General features: G+C 40.1%; 1 protein-coding gene across 9 annotated transcripts in view; it reads left to right on the top strand.

Moving 5' to 3' along the window:
- MIPOL1 (mirror-image polydactyly 1) overlaps positions 1–22,455 on the top strand; it is a 302,089-nt gene that overhangs the window by 30,943 nt on the left and 248,691 nt on the right. For 5 of the 9 annotated variants that reach the window (XM_075926909.1, XM_075926913.1, XM_075926915.1 and 2 more), the window contains one exon: positions 12,651–12,730. The exons of 1 other annotated variant lie outside the window; for it this stretch is intronic. In XM_075926909.1, coding sequence (XP_075783024.1) covers positions 12,712–12,730 — 19 coding nt within the window. In that variant the 5' untranslated portion in view covers positions 12,651–12,711. Of the gene's footprint in view, positions 1–11,112; positions 11,242–12,650; positions 12,731–22,455 lie in introns of all 9 variants that reach the window. 3 more of the 9 variants (XM_075926912.1, XM_075926910.1, XM_075926911.1) reach the window with 1 other exon arrangement.

Raw genomic sequence — 22,455 nt, 5'->3', positions numbered from 1 at the left:
GACCAGCGTTTGTCTGGAGGCAGGGGGACAGAGAGGACCAAAGAGCAGAAGATAAAGTGAGAAAAAGAAATGACATAAAGATGGAAATTGAGTTTATTGTGAGTGTTAGAGGGCAGGAAGGAGACAAAGTCCACGAGTGATGAGTTCATAGATTTTTAAAAATGCTCTCCAAAAAAACCCACCAGGTTAATGAGGGTATGATTTTAATACAGCAATAATTTAGTAAAACAATTCTACTGTATGTAAATGAAAACTTGAGTCTGGTGTTTTATTATATGTTTGATACGTATGTGAAGTAATTATTATAATTGTTTCTTATGATCTTTTTCTTTTGAACAGTAGGGACTTTTCATACAGCTGTCTTTCTGGTTGATCTGAACTTGCTTTGGGTGCTTACAGACTTTTGATTTTCTGATAAGCTTTGTGGGGTCTATGGAAATATAAGCCTTTTGTGGAGGAGTATGTCACTGCATCAAAACTTGGCTTCCACTTGAATGCAAACTTCCCTCCTCCCCCCCTCCCCCCCACACACCCAAAACAATCTGTTTGTTCCCTGGGGAAACTATTCTATAAACTAAGTTTTGTTTTTATATGGTGTACCTTCCTAGATTAAGTGATTTAGTTTAGCTTGGCCTGGGGCGAAACGTTTCAGGATATTTTAGAAGATCCTGGTATCTAATTAACCCTATGAAAATAGTCTTAAATTTGAAGCTTTATTTCCTTATCAATAGAGCATACAAACTTCCCTCTGCTGTACAGTTCCCTAATGAATCAATGATAACTGTCACATCCAGTGTACAGAACAAATACTGGCTTGGTTCTTTGCCAAATGTACAGTGGTCTGATGAGGCTGGGTTTTTTAAAGTTTGTGTAAACTTTTGCTGTGCTGTGCTATATCTAGACATTTCTATAAGAGATTTCCAACGTGGCAAGAAATAAAACTGTGACTGATGAAAGCAGACTGAGCTTTTGTTTTTATGGGTGTTTGATGGGATAAAGAATGAGGAGATATAAGTTAGAGATGTAACCAATTAACCGGTAAGCATCAGCCTTACTGGGAGATGCTTACTGGTAACTTGGTAACCGGTTGTCTGGCTAGGCTGGAGCAGCCCCCTGTCCAGCTTGGGTAGGGGACTATTCCAGCCCAGCTGGAACCACCATACCATGCTGTGAGCGGGGGCACTGCTCCAGCCTGGCTGTGTGCACAGTGCCATGCTGTGGGCAGGGGGCACTTGTAGTGTAGGTGTAGCTGGGTGAGCTACCCCACCCCAGCTGGAGCAGCCCACAGTGCAGCAGGCCTGGCTGGGCAGGAGCGGCCCCCCACCCATGCTGCGGCACAGGCCAGGCCTGCCACACTTTGGTCTATTGTGGCCAGACCCACCCACCTGTGGGGTCCTGGTTAACTGGTTAAACATGACACTTAACCTGTTAAGAGGTTTAAAAGAATTTTACATCCTTATTCTAGGTAAGGGAGCATGTAAAGATGGAATGCTATCCACCTCAGCATCAGATACTGCCACCTTTATACAGGCCCATGAAAAGCTCTCCAAGAGGAATTGAACGGTCTTGGCAGTTTCGAAGAAGGCAGAGCTAAGGGTGTTGGAGGAGGATGGTCAAGCTCTGAGGCAGCCCTTACATGCTCCTCTGTAGGACTTTGGCTCATAAAATAGTGCTAGCTCTATATCAGTATTACGTTTCACCGAGTCCCATGCTGTGTTTCCAGGGGCAACAGTATCAGCTATTTGGAGGAGTCTTTACTCCATTGTCCTTAAGAAACTGTGTTGTTAAGGCACCAGCAGGAAGTTTAAAAGCACCACAGGTGGGAACGGGCTTGAGGACTGAATTACCCTGCATTGCGCTGTATGTCTACAGGGCCTCATTATGAATTTTGTAGGCCCTAGGCACTTTTGCCTTTGTGGGCCCCTCCCACCATAATAATATCAATATTAAAAATTATTTTTGATATAACCTTAAATACTTCCACATTTTATTTTTTTTCTGTTTTAGGCAAAATTTAATAGATTTTTGTGGGCCCTAAAAGTTTAATTTTTTTCTGATGTGAGAAAAAAAATTAAAATATTTTCTTCGACCCTAAAAGTTCATTTTTTTCCTTCTGATTTTAAAAGAAATTAAAACATTTTTGTGGGCCCCTAAATGTGTTGTGGGCCCTAGACACTGTGCCTACTGTGCCTAATGGATAAGTCGGCCCTGTATGTCTACACTGCAAGATGACACCCATGGCTGACTTGGCCTGTGGGGATGTTTAATTGCAGTGAACACATCCCAACTGTGGCTGCAGCCCAAGCTCTGGGAGCCTCCCATCTTTCAGGGTTCCAGAACCTAGGCTCTTGCAGTTAACCAGCCCCCCAGCCTGAGCCCAGCAACCCTGAACCAGCTGACTTGGGCCAGCTGTGGATTTCCAGTGGCCATGTAGACCTACACACAGTGTCTACATTGTAAGTGTCCTTCTGCCTAGTGGAATTCACAAACCTGAGTTAGGTGTCCAGGTTCCCTGTATTGTGCCTAAGGGAAGTAGTTGGCCTAAGAATGGGATTCATAAAAGTCAGTGTAACCTACAGGGTATGGTTCACTGTGCTGTGTAGGGCACTTAGAGCATTTACAGCAAGAGAGAATGAGTTTGTGCTATAGCCTTAGTTGAGAGCCCTCTGGCCGTTAGCTCAAGTGTTAGAGGCTCATGCACTAAGCTCCAGAGGTCCTAGGTTCAGTTCCACCTGTCAGCATTATACCAGCATGCAGACGTAGGACCTACCTAAGTGAGGCAGGAGGAGAGGTGCAGTCTAACTCTTGCCTCTCAAAGGGACTTAGCTGACCAAATTCAGGCCAGAGGGAGGTATCCTCTGCTCCTAAAGGTTCACCTAAGGGTGAATCTGCCCTGGAGTTTGGTGCCTAAGCCATGTCACTTCTTTTTCAAGAAAAAATAAGAAGGTGGAGGTTGGCCTCTTCCCTTTATTGTCTTAAAATCAGTGGCTGAAGCACTCACTGAGATGCAGGAGACCTGGGTTCACATTAATGTTCCCTGTAATCTTTTCTATCTGTGTGCAGAATACATTTTTCTGTGTGCACTGAGGCATGTGCCTATGTGCACCACTGGTAGGAAGAAAAAACCCCTAGCTGTGGGTGCTCTGCTAATCAGCTATGCGGCATTTGAATCTCTCCTGAGCAGCTACTGAAATGCTCAGGTTACCAGGAATATTGGTTCAAATTCCATTCCGCTTGATGTGGAGGAGGGAGTTGATGTTGAGTCTCCATTTCTCAGGAGTGTGTCCCAATCACTGTGCTCTGAGATATGGTGAGGTGAGTTTCTCTGTGCCTTGTGTTGAAGCTGTTTCATTGTATAAAAATAGTTAAATATTGCTTGGACCAGAGAAAGTGAGAGACTCTAGCCCAGTGGTGAGCACATTCACCTAGGAGGTATAAGGCCAAGTTCAGATCCCTGCTCTAAATTAAGAAGAGGTAGAATTTGAACCCAGCTGTCCCACATTCTAACCACTGAGCTAGAAGTTGTAACGTAAGGGCATTGCTAACCTTTCTCTTCCAGGGTTTGCATACTGAACAGAGCCCTGAAGGCAACCTGTACATGGAGAATGCCTAATTTGTGAATCCCATTGGGGTTTAAGCATGAGTTAAGTGTTGAGCTACTGGGCAGTTTCAAGACTTAATAGCTAAGTGCATGTCCAGATGCCACCATTTAGGCACCTCAGGACCCTTTACTGGTGGAAATGTAGACACCTCCAAGGTTAGGCAGGAGCTGAGTAGGAATTTTGTCAATGCCAATTGCACTTCAGGATCCAAGTCCTCCTTGTGAAACGCACCCTTCACCTCCATGTCTATGGCAATTGCACTGGTTGAATTCTCAGAAATCTGCTGATTTTTCGGGACGGAATTCCAGAACCTTCTAACTCAAAACCTGTATCCCTCATTCCTTCACTAAGGACAAAATGCACTGGAAACTGTGTGAGTGCCAGCTCCGTTTGCTCACAAGACAGTAAACGCACTGAGGACTAGCTGAAGGTGAAAAGTTGTTTGTAGTATGTGGTTATCAAGCTAAATACTAAATGAATAAATTAAGTACAATTTATTTTTTACCCTTTTTATACTAATATCTTCTTCTGTCTAGTACAGTATGGTCCATATTTTCATGGCCAGTTTATATTCTAATGGGAGCTATATCCATCTTTTTCTTTTAAATGCAAACTGTTTTGACTTTCACACCTGTGAAGAATGTTGGCATCTACTGATTTTATACTGTTGCATGTTTTAACCAGATCTATTGAGGTTTTTCTGGTATCTGCACAGAGCATACAGCATTTCTATCAAAGATTTAATCATAAGAGAATGTTTGGTTAGAAACAGCAGAATCTTACCTCGTGTAATGAACAACCTTTTTCTATGTGTATATAGAGACAATATTTGTCAGCTAGCTAAATATACACAACATTGAGAGTACAGTTCACAGCTTTTTGGCTCCAAGCACACACTACTTGTTCAGATAATGGAGCAATTCTACTTGTTCATTCATTATAGAAAAATGATAAATACTTGCATTCAGTCAAAGCCTTTTAAGATGACTTGAGAATCTTTGGATTGACTCCAAGGTCCTGTTTCTTGCTTCATGGGCTGGCATGGGAACACAACTCATTTAGACTCCCTGAACTCTTCTCATGCTTCCATGTAACTTCTTGAACATGCAATACACTACCTGAATTCATCTATTAGTTAATCCATCAACTCTCTCCTTTAAACCACTCCAGAAGACCATAGGTGGTACGGCACCCCTTGGTTGAAGTGGATTAATTATATACAGGCTGCGTCTAGACTGGCATGATTTTCTGCAAATGCTTTTCACGGAAAAGTTTTCTGTTAAAAGCATTTGTGGAAAAGAGCGTCTAGATTGGCATGGACGCTTTTCCGCAAAAAACACTTTTTGCAGAAAAGCGTCCGTGCCAATCTAGATGCGCTTTTCCACAAAAAAGCCCCAATCACCATTTTCGCGATCGGGGCTTTTTTGCACAAAACAAATCTGAGCTGTCTACACTAGCCCTTTTGTGCAAAAGCTTTGCGCAAAAGGACTTTTGCCCGAACGGGAGCAGAATAGTATTTCCGCAAGAAGCACTGATTTCAGACAGTAGAAAGTCAGTGTTCTTGCGGAAATTCAAGCGGCCAGTGTAGACAGCTGGCAAGTTTTTCCGTAAAGGCAGCTGCTTTTGCGGAAAAACTTGCCAGTCTAGACACAGCCACACAGTTTACAGTTAGGTTCAATTACTCTCGGCACCCCCCACTGTACACACTGTTCCAGCCCCCCTGCTTAAGACCCACCTCTGGTATGACAGCTAAAAAAACCTCAGCCAACTAATGACAAGCTCAGCAGTACTCACAGGACAGCATATAATAAACCAAAACAATTCAAGATGATAAATGTGTACACATAAGATCACATGATGACTTGGCTCACCTATAGCTTGTTTCAAATAAAGACTGTAAGCTCTTCAAGATAAAGACCATGTTTTATTGTGGGTTTGTACAGTGCCTAGCACAGTGGAGCCTGGATCCTGATTGGGTGTTTGGAAATTACAGTCACATGAACAGTAAGTATAAGAAGAATGGACTTAACACGCTTCAAAGAGAGAAGCAGAGTCTGGGACAAAAAACGTTTAAAATTGTTTGATTTTCTTTCAGTCTTAACCTATAGCACAATCCATGCTATCCAAACTGTTTACTGTGCAGTACTTGCTGTGGGTCTATGGAGAATTGGCTGGTCACAAGTGAGGAGCTGCAGTCAACACCCTATTAATGCAACTAAATCACAGTGAAGGTCACTATAAATAAATTAAACTCTTTCCTAATATTTTCTGTGTAAATGATTGCTGTGGTTGCCCTATGGCACTGTACATATGCTAAGTGAATTTGACTACAGGCAGTCCCCGGGTTACGTACAAGATAGGGACTATAGGTTTGTTCTTAAGTTGAATTTGTATGTAAGTCGGAACTGGCTCCAGATTCAGCTGCTGCCACTGAAACTGACCAGGGGCTGACTACAGGAAGCCAGAGGCAGAGTTGCTCTGCCCCCAGCTTCCTGGAATCAGCCTGATCAGTTTCAACAGCTGCTGAATCTGAAGCCTGGGACAGAACAGCTGGGGCGCTGCCCGGTAGGTTCCCACAGGACCAACCCGGCAGCACCCCAGCTGCTCTACCCGAGGCGTCCCGCAACAAAAGCCTAGTCTGCTGGGGAGGGGGGGTGCACTAGCTGCGCGCCCCCCCTGAGCAGACCAGGGAGACCCGAGCAAAGCCGCACAGGTGGAGGGACCCCACTGCCCATGCGGCTTTGCTCCTGTCTCCCTGGGATGCTGGGGGGAGGTCCCCCCAGCACACCAGGGAGACCCGAGCAAAGCCGCACAGGCGGAGGGACCCCGCCGCCCGTGTGGCTTTGCTCCTTTGCCCCCGAGCAAAGGTGGTGGGATGCTGCCTGTGCGGCTTTGCTCCTGTCTCCCTGGTCTGCTGGGGAGGTCCAGCAAAGCCGCTGGACCCCCCCAGCAGACCAGGGGGACAGGAGCAAAGCCGCCCAGGCGGCGGGGGTCCCGCTGCCTGGGCGGCTTTGCTCCCGGGCAAACGAGCAAAGCCGCCCAGGCGGCGGCTTTGCTCGGGTGTCCCTGGTCTGCTGGGGGGGTCCAGCGGCTTTGCTGGATCCCCCCAGCAGACCAGGGAGACTGGGAGAATCTTTTCTCGCCCCGGAGGACACGGGTGGCGACCCGCCGCCCGTGAGCTCCGGGGCGAGAAAAGCCCCATTCGTAAGTGCGGATCCGACATAAGTCGGATCCGCGTAAGTCGGGGACTGCCTGTATATTCCTTCTAGTACAAGAAAGGAACAGGAACAATTGTAGAAATCCGTATCAGATCACAATCGCCTTTCCTGTTTTACTTCACATACCAACAGTTGCTCAGAACAGTGCTTTGCAGGGTATCTGTAGTTCACCAAAGTGCATTCTAAGAGCTTGGTGCCCAATATGTAATGATATAATTATGTAATGGCACATGAGAAGACCCAGCCTAACCTTATACTGATACTGCCAAAAGGAAACTAAAAGATACTCTGCTAGTCTGGACAGTAGGGAGAACAGACAAGGAACCAGCCCAATCATTAAACAAGACTGCAAAATATCTAGCATGTGCTCACCCAACCAATAAAAATGCATACTATAGTGAAGGGCAGCAAAACACATACAGGCTGTGGAAAATGTTTATTAACTGAAAAATTAATTTGTTCATAAATTGTAGAAAGTGACTGATTTATTTTTAGACTTCATTCTCAGAAATTATTTATTTAGACAATTTAAATTTCTTAAACTATTCCTTCTAACACACAAATTCTTCAGGTAGTGAGTGAATTAAATGATCTTGGTGATCCGTAAATCTAATAAGGACCTGTTCTTTCAGTGGAATCTATCTAAACAAATGTTTATGCCCATGAAGAATGGCTAATGATTGCAGGGATCCCTTTGCAGGATTGGGTCCTAATTAAATGAGGTAAGCAATGCCTCTATTCCATATCTCATAATGAAAATAAAGTAACTTTTTGCATTGGGTATAGAACCAAGCCAGTTTGTCCCAGATTTTCAGTTTGATGGCTGACAAAGCTGACCTGAACCTCTAGTACCTATGTGTAAATCAGAGTTGCCCATGCATTTGACTGAGGATTTGTTAGCTGAAAGCACTTGTGTACTTTGGTGTGTCCCTGTTGGAAAACGTGGGCCCTTTTTGCATGAGAACAGAAGTATACCAAGTAAATGTTAATGTTGTTTAGTTTGAATGTGGGTTTATATGTACTAAAAAAGATTGAACTCCTATTTAAGGTGTAATAAATACTCTGTGTTCATGTATTCGGTATTTAAACTTACATAATCAAAAGTCTGTCAATAGATATTTCCCTTTAGGGAATATTTTTGCAACTCTGAAACTCATATGCATGAGTGAAGACTATATTGTTTGTTGTTTAAGGTGAGTATAAGGACAGACATTAGTATTTTATAATAGATTCTTAATCCTTTGTTCTGAGAAGTGCTGAAGTTTTCATTACAGTTCAAATATGTTGCATGTTTACAGAAAGGTCTACATATTAAGATTTCAGTTTTAATTATTTGAATCATTAGAATATCTAGTTTTTGCTTAAGAATGCACAAATGTACCATTAAATCTGTTTTTTAAGATTTTTCCCATTTAATATCTGAATCCAAATTCATAAAGAGTTGGAAAAATGAGATGTCTGAGCTATAGGATTCACAGGGATTTCATATGAAGCCTATTTAATCAGGATAACACTGTTATTAATATTCATAAAGTCAGCTGGAACACAAATGACAGACTATGGGGCCTAAAATTTTTTACTTGGTGAATTTATTAAAAGCAGCTTAAAAAATTAATGGAATTTAAGTAAAGTTGGCAAAAATGAAAATCTTATGTTAGCAGAAAAGAATCTTTATTATAACTTTCTTTAAGACCATCTTGCATTGATATCTTTGACAGATTTCTTCGGTACTTAAAGAAGAAAGATGCATGAATGGTCATTTAAAAGGATTTAAACACATTGGCACATTAATTTTTACATGAATAATAAGTAGTTTCCAAAAGCAATTAACTTACAGTGTACAAGATTTGAATAGAAAAATAAGACTGTGACATCAAAGGGCAAAGCAAATGTGCCATACATTTTAAAATTTGAAATGTGACTTCTTAAAATAATTCAATTTCATCTCTACAATGAGTGTAGAGTCTTCAGATATTTGTCCCTAGCCTCTGCTTGTTTTTAAATGTGTAAAGATTAATAACATAAACATATTACGCTCACAGGAAATCTTATTAGTAAGGATCTACTTAGTGTCCTAAAGAGCAATAACCATGTTTGTGAATGTACTTTTTGTAAGATTGGTGTTTGTGGAAATGACCATATAAAGTATATTTGCAAATACTGTTTATATATTCTTTGAACACTTTACTAGAAAGCAATATATAAAGACAGATTAGAGCTGGAACTCATTTAAATACTAAGAAGTTACTTGCAAATTTATACTCAGGTACATAAATAAATTTACAAAGCCTTTTTTTTGCAGTTATTGGATGAGACATGCCACAGTTGTAGTCAGTTTATAGTTTTCCTTGGTTAATGTCCTGGTTAGTTGATGATATGTACAGGATGGAAGCTGTAATAGGATGTTTTGATACTATTAAAACAGGACATGTATAATTGATACAACCTTGAATTGAAGGATTGTGAATAAGGAAAAAGTGTTTTTAAAGTCAACCTTGAATTGGGTAATTGAAATACGTTGTTTTGTGGCCTTAATTTCATTTTATTATTGATAATTTTGTATAACATTTTCCCCAGTGATTTACTGTTTCCTTCTTCTAGCTTTAGACCCATCTATATAGGTTCAATGCTCTTCAAGTCCTTCTCGTTCCAGTCTGTCTTTTAGCAGTTCCTTGAAATTTTGCAGCTAATCAAATCCTTTTGAGTGCATCTACATGGCAGGGCTTAACTTGAAATAAGCTACGCAAATCAATTGCGTATCTTATTTTGAAATAGTTTATTTCAAAATAGGGAGCATCTACACAGTGCTTATTTAAAAATAGAACACTCTTCCTCTGACTTTCCTTACTCCTCATACAATGAGGGTTACAGGAGTATGAGTAAGAAGTCCTCCAGCTTGATAATATTTTGACACTATTTTGAAATAACTTCCTGCTGTGAAGACGCAGACTAAGTTATTTTGAATAGTGCTAGTTATTTTGAAATACCGTTTCAGTGTAGACGTACTCTCTGTGACATCCATGGTATCCAACTAATTTTATATCTTCCAAGTCTTCTGTTATCCTTTGCGTCAAGTTTCAAACACTGTTTCCTACATATTCTTCCATTATTTATTTTTTGTTTCTTTAATAAAAATACTCAGCAATTAATACAGTAATTGATCAGTTACAAAACTTTCATTTAATCTCAAAAGTGAATGTAAGTAGAACATTTCATTGCAAATCTTTAGCGATTCATTCACAATGAAACTTGTATGGCCATGCCCAACTTTTCGTTGATTTGTATGAGTTACTCAGTGTAATGTCAGAATGTAATTAGTTTTGTTAATGTCACTTGAGTACCTCATAGAAAGGTATGTTGTGTTGCTCGCAAATATTACATGTAAGCTAAGTTTTAGTATGGATTTTTTAAAAGGATAAAGCCTGGCAACTTCGCAAATCTGAATAGCGAGATTTTTTTGAAAAATAATATTTTGTAGATAGCAAAAAAAAAAATAACATTGAAAATCTGGTAAAATCTTATTAGTGGACTCTGACCACTAAGTCAACCAACATAGTTTAGTCACCATAATTGACTTTGTCTATATGTAAACAATTCCTCCTCATTAATTATGGGTGTTTGTGTAATATAGGAGAGAAGCTATTACCTCTAAAAAGTTATGCCATTCTCCAAGTTATGAAGTTGATTATTTAGTAGATTTATGATTCACTATTATCTCCAGGAGAGGGCAGCCTTTTCCTACAACAGGTACATAAAAGAACATGCCCTGCTTAGACTGTCAATGTTTCTTGTAATTACTCCCAGTATATTTGTTGCTTGCTTATGAATTAACTTGCATTTATGGAACTAAATCATTCCAATCATTTAATTACACCTGAGGAGCTGAACTATAATTGCTTGCTTCCAGCTAGGATCTGATATGGCTTGAGCAGTATTAATTTGGTGTTTACTTTTCTGAGTGCTAAAAGCATTAAAATGGTTGTGCAATGGGATTACATTTTACTAATTGCTGGCATTCATTAGCTGGGTAAATCGGGAGGAAGAATGACTGTATATTGTACAGGGATAAAATTATGGTTTTAAATAGTATATTACTAGGCGCATTAAGGCTCTAAGACTTGTTTTAAAATTCTCTAGAGGTTATTAAAGACTGTATTTTCTTCATGTCTTGTTATATGAATATCTTATTAAAAGACTGCAATTATTATGAATCTTTTTGTGCAATATGTAGGGAAATGGCTTCATTGACAGAAACATATTTCTTTGATATTAATAACCTTCTATATTTTCAGCTAATCCAAAAGTAAATGAGAAACTTAGAAAAAGATTGCCAACTCCAAATCAACATAGTTATAGAGAATCAAAAAAGGAGAAGCTTACAGCTTCATTTGAGGACTTTTGTAAGGCACTCATTGTTCTAGGTATGAGATAAAATTACCTTTTTCACTCTTAAGAAGCAAGCACATCAAATAAACACTTGCGCTGCTTTCATCATGTACACTTAAACTTAAGACAACTATGAGCTAGACTGAGATTCTACTAATTCCTGAATGTTTACAGTAAATGTTAGTCTAATTAAATCTTATCAGTGGTCTGCAGAATTAATTTTTTATAATCTCAAATGAAAAATGGTAGTTCCATCAGTTTTTCATGTACCATGGAAAGAAAACTTCCCCCCCAGTTCTTCACTGGAGGATCAGGGGAATGTGAGAAACTTTTGTATTGGTACCATTTACTGGTGGTTTATACATTTAGTTTTAAGATTTTTTCATACTACATCACATTTATTTGCAGAAATGGTAGTTCCCTTTGCATTTTCATGAGCCCTTAAATTATCTCTTCACATTGTATTTTACACAAATGCAGAATAAAATATCCTGTTTATTTTTGGGTGTTTCACCAACACCTGTGCTTGAAGGGTAAAAAATTGTTGATGCTATAGATAATTTAAAAAGCAATGCTTCAGTTAATATTAAAATTTATGGTAGTCTTAGATGTTAAAGAAATAAAAAAGCAAAGCTCACAAAGTGTATGGTAAAATGTTTAGACAAAGTATCAAAAGATAATATACTAAATGTAAAAATAAAATCAAATGTTTAGCAGAAGGAGTCTAAAAAATCTATCCTATTAAATAGTTTGTGAAAAATGAAAGAAAAAATCCTGTCAGTACTGTGAGTTTACCATAAATTGTAATTAAATAATTGTGACTGGTTGAAAAATTTAGTTTTATATTACAGTATATAATACAGAAAAGTGTATATAAAATGCAATTTTGTACTGGAAATAAGACAATTTTAAATAGCATAGGGGTTTGAATTTTCTTCTGAAATACAAGTTTAAAGTACAAGTTGAAAATGTACATGGTTATCTTGTGTGTTACTTATGAAATTAAGAAACACAAGCACATTATAAACAGCTCAAGGATTCAATTCTGCAAGTAGTTACTACCACAAGTAGTGCTTGCCATAGTGGTGGGCAATGCCTTTGCCTTCAATGGAATTACTTGCTGTAGTAAATGTGCACTTGGTAGTATGTGTTTGCAAGAGCTGGACTTGAACAAGGAGACAAACTAATAAATACTTCAACAGAAGCATTAAACACAGCAAAAAGCTGAATAAGCCATTATATAAACTGAATGTGTGAAGAAAAAAATCTTTTACTGAGAAAAGTAAGTTAAAATCAACTGTTAAAATACACAGAGTTTATTGTCCCACTATAAATATTTTAAAAATCATTTGTCTTGTAAATTCTCTGTCAAATAAAGGCTAGGTGTAGGTGTGTTCCAATATATTGTTTCAAGTTTATTTATCTAGACTTGGCTTTATTTTAGCTTTGCAATCTTGGAGCAAAAACCAGAGTGTGTGCCAGATCAAACAAGTTCAGAAGTACAAATGGAGGACTGGTCAAAAGGTAAGGACTTTTAAGGTGTTAATGCGTAACCCCGGGTGGTGTACCAGTGCTAGGTACTGACTGGAATGTATTTGTTCTTCCCAATATATTGAAGTGATTTTTCTCATTCATTTTGGAAACATTTGAGGGTGAAAGCAAAGCAGCTGCATGGTTGTTTTTAAAATAGAATTTTAAAACTTCCATAAAAGAAAAAAATGTAAACCTTCAACCAGCTCAGTTTTTTGTGGATTACTGCATCTTTTCTGTATTTTGCAATATTAAGGGATTTTAGTGAACTCTCAGTTGTGATACTCAGCATTATGTGTATAACTGTAGTGCTAAGGAGTCCTGGTCCTCAACTGGGACATCGTTGTTTTAAGTCAGGAGTGGACAATAATTTTTGATGGCCATTCCAAGATTTTGGCAAGTGGCCATACTTTTCTTATAGAGGGGGTATAGGCTCTGGGTTGGAGGGTGGATGAAGAAAGGAGCTCGTGGTATGGGATTGGGGTGCAGGAGAGGGTTTGCGGTCTGGGAGGAAGTTGTACCTGAAGGAAGGAGGGGGTTTGGATGGTGACCTGGGGCAGGAGGCAGTGGTGCTTGGGGCAGGGATTTGGCGGGGAGGTGAAGGGGGGGAGGAGAAGGTGCCAGAGACAGGCTCTAGCCAGGAAGCAGTTACCTAGACAGCTCCTGGTTGGTAGCCCTTCAGAACCCTGAGACAAGCTCAAAATAGCTGGCTGCTCCCTGTGGCTCTGTCTGGGTGGGGAGGAAGGGAGGCTTCACATGCTGCCCCTGCCTCCCAGCAAAATATGTCAGCTCCTATTGACCAGGGGCAGCGCGCAATACCTCCCTCTTCCCCTGATGCCCAGAGCAGAGAGCCACAGAAAGCGGTGAGACACTTAGCTTACGTCTACACTGCAGGGTTTTTGTGCAAGAAGTCTTTTGCGGAAGAGTTCTTGTGCAAAGACTTCTTGCGCAAAAGCATGTCCACACCTCAAAGCGCATGGATGCTCTTGCGCAAGAAAGCTCGGATAGCCATCAGAGCACCTGTGCTTTTTTGGATAGGCTCTTTTTGCACAAGAAACCCCTGCAAAGCGTCCACACATGCCTTTTTGAGCAAGATCTGTAGTGCTAGAAGGAGGTATACCTACACCGCAAAAAGCCCTCTGTTCTGTCGATTGACTGTAGATTTTCTTGCGCAAAAATGAATTTGAAGCGTGGCTGCTCTGTGGGATTTTGCACAAAAATGGCTGGTTTTGTGCAAAAACCTTGTAGTGTAGACATAGCCTTAAAGTGCCATGGGACTGCTCTGTGCCTGAGGGTCCTCACGGGGCAGCCCGGGGCCAGATCTGATGGGTTGGTGGGCCAGATCTGGCCTGTAGGCCATATTTTGCCCATCCCTATTCTAGGCACTGCACAAACACAACAAAAAGACCAGTCCTTGCTCCAAAGAGCCATTAATTTCTAACTTAGTTCTTTCACAAATTTAATAAAGAGCAGTGATATATTTTCTATTATTTATACCTAAGGGTATGTCTAGACTACATGGCTCTGTCGACGGATCCATTTAGATTAGGTTTCTAGACATAGGAAAATGAAGCGCTGATTTAAATAATCGCTGCTTCATTTACATGAAAATGGCTGCCGCGCTGTGCTGATCAGCTGTTTTGCGGCACAGCGCGGTAGTCTGGGCGCTCCACATTCCGTTATGCCTCATGGAATGAGGTTTACCAGGACGGTCAATGAGGGCTTCCCTTGTCGACCATAGAGCATCCAGACTACCGTGCTGTGCCACCAAACAGCTGATCGGCACAGTGCGGCAGCCATTTTGATGTAAATGAAGCAGCGATTATTTTCCTATGTCTAGTAAACTAATCTACATGGCTCCGTTGATGGAGCCATGTAGTCTAGACATACCCTAATTGTGGCAGGAACCAAAATGCTGGTCATCTAAAGAAGTGGGTTGTGCCCACGAAAGCTCATGATACCATCTACATGTTTTGTTAGTCGATAAAGTGCTACCAGACCTTTTGTTGTTTTTTAAGCAAAACCTTTTTGTTAATCTACTTTACATTTGAGAGTGTGTCTGTTTGTTCAAGCACTCCTCCTAAACGTAAGGGCTAGGACCACCAAATTCGGTATGCAGCTTCCTCTTATCGTAAGTTAAAGCAATGTAAGGGTGTGGTTGTGCTGGGAAATGGGATGTGCCTCATAAACCATACAGAAAAGAGACAGAATCACCAGATAAGTGAAAGGGACTGGCTGGGGTCACACCTCACCCTGTCCCAGCCCCGAGCCTCTCACCACCTACATGCCCTTTAGGGAGGGTAGGGATCCTGAAGCTCCCTCCCCAATTCATACTGGGACATTGCTGGTGGTTCCACTTCATCAGGGAGTGATGGGAAAGTGCACAGTTTGCAGCATCCCTCAATCTGGCTGGAGAGCGCATGGGGCAGGTGAGGTGTGCACTGTGCTCTTATTCACAGACAGGGACAGGAAGGATAAGAGCAAGCAGCCCTGGTACAGATTTTGGGGGCGAGGAGGCTTTGGCCTCCCCATGAGTGCACGCATGCACGCGCACACACTTCCCTACCCAGAGTCCCTCCTGCCCTGAGCCCCTCCTTAAGGACCTGAGCAACACCAGGTAAATGTGCTAATATTCAATAATTTCTTAATATTGCCTTAGTTCAGATCAGGTGACAGCATAGCATTTGATCCAACAATGTCAAGTGTCTCCTCAGTTTCCTGTTGACTTCAGTGGGGACACTTGGCACCTTTTTAGGAGTCAGGGGTAGGATATGTCTACACTGAAGCTGCAAGGTGTTATTTCCAGCACAAGTAATCAGACTTGCACTTGTTCAGCTTAAGTTAGCATGCTAAAAATAGCAGTCTGAATGTTGCTACGCTGGCAGGGGCTTGGGCTTCCAGACTAAGCTTGGACCCAAAGAGTCAGGTGGTCTTGGACTCCAGTGGCTATCACAAGCCACTTCCATTGCCACAACATCCACACCGTTGTTTATAGTACGTTAGTTTAAGCTGAGGTAGTACAAATCTACCCATGCTGGGAATTTCATCTTCCAGCTGCAATGTAGATGTATCCGTAGCCTCCTGATTGGGATTGGGAGGAACAAAGGGGAGTTCTCAGGGAGGTCTTTTCAGTGGTGACAGAAAAAGTTCTGTGGAAGAGGGATATCATGGGGGGACTGCATGAGAATTAAGTGTTTAATGGATCACATGTGGTATCAACCTGATCCCCTTCCCAGAGCCAGCACCCCATATTCCCTCCTGTATTCCAAGCACTTGGTCCAGCCCTGAATTCCCTCTCAGAGCCAGCACCTGATATCCCCTCCTGTTCCATGAGCGCCCTCTGAGCCAGCACCCTAAAACCCCTCCTATGCCCTGTACCCTCTCCTGTACATCAAGCAGCTGTCCCAGCCCTGACCCTCTTCTCAGAACCGGCACCCCGCATACCCTCTTGTACTCACCCTCCTGCTCCAGCCCAGTGAAAGTGAAGAAGGAAGAGAAGGGAAGTAAGTGGGGTGCAGCAGAGGCAGGGGAGGCCTTGGGTTGCCCTTAAGTTCAAAAGACATCTTGGGCATAAAAAGGCTGCAGACCACTGACCTAAGGATTCTAATGGAGAGATGGTCAGTCTTGAGGTGGCCCATATTTCTTGAAGAAAGGAAAGGATGTGTGCCATAGATCATGAGTATCTCATGGATGAGAGGTGTTCATTGGCAAATGGCCATTACTAAGGACATAGAGAACAGTGTCGTTGGGGACAGTGGGGCAGAAGAGAATTTGGCCACTAATAGCCTTAATCACAAAGACCTCCTCGTGGCACCTCACGTATCTATCACGTGAATTTTTACCTCCCCATTGTTTCTCCAAAGAGAATACATTTCAAATATGCCATAAAACCAGTCTTGCATTGATGAGGCAAGGCAAAAAAAGCATTTGTCTTCTTTTTGTTAGAGGGTTACTTCTTACTGGTTTTGAGATTCAGAAGTTCCTGGGAGTAATACTGTATGTAAAAATAATCTACAGGCATCTTTTAGTCCCCATGATGTAGAATGCCTGCTGAAGTAACTGAAAAAATATTTCTGAAACAAATAGCTATGAAATAGTCCCAATGTAGTAGCTTAGTGGGGAAACGGGAGAGCTGGTCTTTCCCTATACTTTTTCAATTTTAGATAGATAATTCAAATTTAGTACCTTTAGACCTTTAGGGGTCAGCATACCCTAAGAAAGGTTCAAAAGGTTAACTATTCAATGGTAGCTAACAATGAATACTTTAAATTCACTGTGCATTAAACATTCCCTGTAAAATTTCAAGAAACTGTATTAATTCCATAGCTTACAGAATATTTAAAAATTGTTTATTCTTTAATGAGTTCCATTTATTTGAAACATCACTTTTGATGAAAGGATTTTCAAGTCTTGTATTGTTTAGGAAGGGACATTATTTTATGCAACTATTTATGCTTTGGTGGTCCAATAAAAGATATCTATGAAATATTGAAGATGAAAATATGCATAGCATAACATAGAATTAAGTTCTAATTAGTAATTTACATAGCTTATTATTCTTATTCCCTTGTATCCATAGAACAGTTAAGAAAGAGATGCTTACTATTAATAGTTATGATTTACTGAGGTCTATTGGGCATACAAAACTCATCATCACTTTGGTTTAAATTGAAAAACAGTATTATTTCAACTAAATACCTCTCTGAACTTTATTCCAACACTAAGAGCCTAGTTATTTATTGGTGTAATTCTCCTGGTTGCCATATTGGTAATAGGTGTACGTATGTAACCACATCTAAATGTGTTTTTTTGGGGGGGGAGAGAAGATGACAGACTACATCCAAACCAACTTCCAGTATTTTCCCTGAGTAATTAGGCTTAGGGTTAGTAATATGTATTTTTTTTATGTCTCTCAGTCCTCCATGTTGCTCTCTTGGCTGTTTTTCCTTCCTGCAGTAGATACTGTATTACCTCAAATATCCACTTCACACGGGTTGCTTCTAGAAGTAGCCTTTAATGACTATTTCTGATTCAGAACTTGTTTTACAGCATGAGCAAATGCCATTAGGCATGGCTGACTTTAAATTCATGTAGTTAGAAGAAATGCAACCAAAGCGAAATGAAAGATATTACCTTTGGAGAAATGGCAGTTTTAATAGTTATATTGTACATTGGGCAATTTGTTTATGTATATCAGAAAATAAAAATTTGAGAGAGCAATTTAAAGAGGACTCTGCATTTGAAATTTGTTTTGGAATTCAGTCTTTGAAATCTCTGGAATGTATTATAAATGTCTTCATGAACTGAAGACCTGCTTTTGCCTCATTTCATATATATTTTAGAAAGAGTTAAAATCCAGTCTGTGTGTAAGGATTACCATTTTGGTCTTGGGTCTAATTTAAATTTACTGTTCATGTCCACAGGACCTAGTTATTAAAGGGGGATAGTGGTTATTCACATATTTCTCTCAAGTATTCTTAGATGGAATAATTCAGGATTGTTGGGAGCTGGCTAGTGAAACGGTTTCATTTCCAGATAAAATGCTCAGATTTCTAGCCCCAAACACATGGGGTGAAGTCCATTATAAAAAGAAATGTAATCTTGCAACTGTATGTATAAAATTTGTATGAAAATTAAAATAAATTGTAAAATTAAAATACTAAGCTTTTCCTAAATGTGTGGCAAAGAACCAAAATATGGACCACATAGAGATAGATAGATAGATAGATAGATAGATAGATAGATAGATAGGTAAAAGCAATGGGGGAGGCTTGGAATGGCATTGGCTCTTTTTCAAGTATATACGTTTTTATGAACTAAACTTCACGATTCAGCATTTTTATGCCAATGCACAGTAAATAGAAGGATTTGGAAAAATCACAGGTAAATTTACTTGGGGGCAAATTTATGTTTGAATTGAGTGCTGTTCTATGTGATGAGCTATATTTGAAAGGTGTACTTGAAGAGCTCAAGGTATGTTCCATTATTAACAATAAATATGTTTGCATTTGTTACGCTTTTTACATTTGTGATCTTTTTGTCTACATTGTATTTTCGTTTGTGAATGTATTTGGTTTAAGGAAAGGATGGTGATAACCCTTCTTGGATTGTAAAGTAATTTTGGTCTGTTAATCAAAAATGACAAGACATATTCTTTCACTGAGTCCAAATTGTAGAAAATGATGATAATCTGATTGCTGTACATCTAGAATTACTAACTTTGTAATAACTGGCAACTTAATTTTTCCTTTTATTGTTGCTTTTAACGGACCAAATACCTACTCAGCTTATGGTTTTAGCGTTTGTATTTTTGTGTGGATTTTTTTAGATTAAATTTCATTATTGGAAGAACTGAATTTTATTTATATAATACACACGCACATAGGCACAAAGGGTTACCAGGCCAACAACTCCTTTTGCCCCATATGATTACATAGTTAAAAAAAAATAGTATGAGAGTCAAGTTACCAGCATTGAGTTAATCAAAAAACCCTGGAGTATAAACTCTTTAGGCGAAGGGATAGTCTTTTAGTAAGTCTGTGTACAATACTCACCATAATGAGGGCATGATCCCTTATTTAGACTTAATAGATGCTACTGTAAAATAAACAACTCCCTCATTTATTTTGTTTGTGAGTGTCCAAAAAATCCATTCCTTTTACTGCTGTTTTATATAACTCAGATCCGGATTATTGTATTTAAAACTTTATTTTAAAACAAATTATTATCCCAGGTAGAAACTTGCATGCCTAATTTCTTTTTGGAGAAGGAATTTTTAGTACAAAGTTTATAAATCCTGAAAACAGGCGTTTTTAATGAACATCTTCAACCGTACTTGCAGAAATATCACAGAATAGATTTAGTAATAAAGTTCCATCTCATTTTACATTGCATAGTGAGCTACATTTACGTACATTTTAGATTGCATAGTGAGCTAATGAGTCAATGTTTCAAAAGATTGGGTGTAAAATTTTAGTGTGGTGACAATTAAAATGAATACACTGATTTCATCTTTATCTGCTTCATGAAAAACATTTTAATTTGTACCAAATTAAGCATGCATGCTGCTTACTGTTGAGGAGATACTCACAATTTAATCAGGTTTTGATGATGTTAGTCGGATTTGAGTTGTATTGGCGTAGCAGCATGTGGAAATTGGAAATTGCCATAGAATTTACCATGTACTATGCTGATTTTAACTTACTCCCCTGTTCAAAAATTTTCCCTCTTCCCCCATCTCTCTCCTATTTTTTTGTGGGGAAGTAACAGACATGTGGGGGAGATTATCAGAATCAGATAAATAGTTTCTCAGATATACTTGCATGTGCCTTGTTTATGCATTTAAATTCTTAGTGTTCATGTATAGCTGCCTTGTGTACATATGTAATCTCTGTGCATTTACTTCAGGTGTTTGTACATACATGGGAGTTATACACATTGGTTAGATGCATGCTAATTTTTGGAACCTACCTTTGAAAATCTTCCTTTTTCCTTATGTCAGCATAATTATGATTTGTATTTCTGTATATTTATAAATAGATTGTTCCACTTTTCTAAGCACCCTGAACAATGAATTAAGAAATAATACCACTTTCGAAAGATATATTATTTATTACATTTACTTCACTTGCTTTACTTCTATTAGTTATCAACAATCCCAGATAAATTCATTGTAACTGATATGTACAGCTCCACACATTTGGAAGGGGGAAAAAAGCTTATAAAACTGAGAGTGGTCGTATAGCACCTTAGAGGCTAACAAAAAAATATAGATAATATCATGAACTTTCGTGAGCTGATACTATCTACATTATTTTGTTAGTCTCTAAGGGTGCAGCTACACAACACCCTAAACTCAAAATCAGATACGCAATTTGCGTTACACAAGCTGCGTATCTTATTTCGATTGTATTTTAAAATTTGAAATTTGGCGCGTCTATTCAGTGCCAAATTTTGAAATAACATGCTATCAGCACATCCCTTAACCCTCATGGAACTAGGTTTACAGGGATGCCAAAATAGCAGTCCTGTTATTTCAAAAAATATTTCAAAATATTTAAAAACATGGGGTAGCTATTTCGTAATACCTCCGTTATCCCAAAAGAGCCACGCTGTGTAGACATACCCTGAGGTGTTATAGGACCTGTCTGTCTTTCTCAGAAAACAGCTGTCTCTGAGACTTTTACATATTTGGAAGATAGATATAAAATGGGATAAAAAGTTATATTCCCACTGCATTATCTACATGTGTAATTGGCTCTAAATTGTACAACAGACTGAATGTGAGTTTGGGATTCAGAAACTGCTGAATCCTATCTCATATCTGCTGTTGACTTGCAGAGTCACCTGTCCACACTATGGAGTTTTTCTGGGATACCTCCAGTATCTCGGAAAAACTCCGCCTCGTGCAGGGAATGCGTCTGCTCTTCTGACATTTTTTGCAGAAGAGCAGACACTCTCTTTTGGAAACCCTGTAAACCACATTTCACGAGGAAGAAGGGCTCTTCTGAAAAAGGACGTTTTTCCAAAATTTGGCCTATTGTAGATGGGCCAAATTTTAGAAAAGCCTTTTCCAAAAAAAGTCAAAAAAAGGTACGCAAATTGCATACCTTTTACGAATGTCAGACTTATTATTAAAATATGTGTAGTGTAGACATAGCTCCAGTCTCTTAACTTCCTTTATTTTACAGAGAGAGGGTAGCACAAGGCACATAACTTGGTTATGCAATCACTGGGCCATCTATGTAGCTGGAGTCTCTGTTTCATGAGATGGTGGGTTTCTGCTTCATACCCACTGATGCCATGTCAACACTCACCGGAGATCAACACTGCTATGATTGAAGCAGTAAGGGTTAATTTAGTGGGTCTGGTGAAGACCTGCTAAATTGATGGCAGAGCATTCTCTGGTTGATTCCAGTTCTCCCCAGAACAAGAACACTGCAATAAGTCAACCTAAGCTATGTTGACTCCAATTGCATTATTCACATAGCTAGCATATGTTACTTAGGTTGACCTACTGCAAAGTGTAGACAAGGCATTAGCACTTGACCATTCTAACTTAGTGAAACTAAGACTTTCATGTAAAACTGCTTCTCACATCATGCCAATTCCTTAATTGGCTCAAGAGTTGATAAGGTACAAACTTGAGGTGACGCTTCTTTCTCCAGAGCATTCGGTGCCGCTGCAACTGTTCTGAGGAAGGGTGATTGAAGTCCCTCACTCAGGGGTGGACTGGCCCGGTGGGACACCGCGAATTTCCCAGTGGGTGGTCGTCCGAAGGGCCAGCTGGAGGCTGCTGGAGGAGGAGGGGGATTGTGACAGGGTACCACAGCCCCACACTTTAAATTCCCCGGCGCTGGGTGCCGGCCATGTCTCGGGCTCAGTGGGGCTGAGGGAGTGCATGCACGGCATGCTCAAACACCACACAACAGGTGAGAGGGGAGACACCCAGGCGTGGCATCATGGCCCAGGACTTTAAAATCGCTCGGCCCAGAGTTGCACCGCGCAGCCCAGCTCGAGGCCCAGCATGTGGTCTGGAGCCCCGGAAGCAGCTGGGACCTGATCACAGACTCCAGCCCTGCAAACTGTAATGCAGAAGGTTGGTGAGGAGGGGGGGAAAATAGGAGGAAGGGGTAGAAGAGGAAGGGGCTTGTGCTGAGGGGAAGGGGGCAGGTCAGGAGAAGAAAGGGGAAGGCATCAAGGGACAGGATGGAGGAGAG

The sequence above is a fragment of the Pelodiscus sinensis genome, chromosome 4 (assembly GCF_049634645.1).
Source record: "Pelodiscus sinensis isolate JC-2024 chromosome 4, ASM4963464v1, whole genome shotgun sequence".
Taxonomy (NCBI): domain Eukaryota; kingdom Metazoa; phylum Chordata; order Testudines; family Trionychidae; genus Pelodiscus; species Pelodiscus sinensis.
This window is presented reverse-complemented; position numbering and strand designations above follow the sequence as displayed.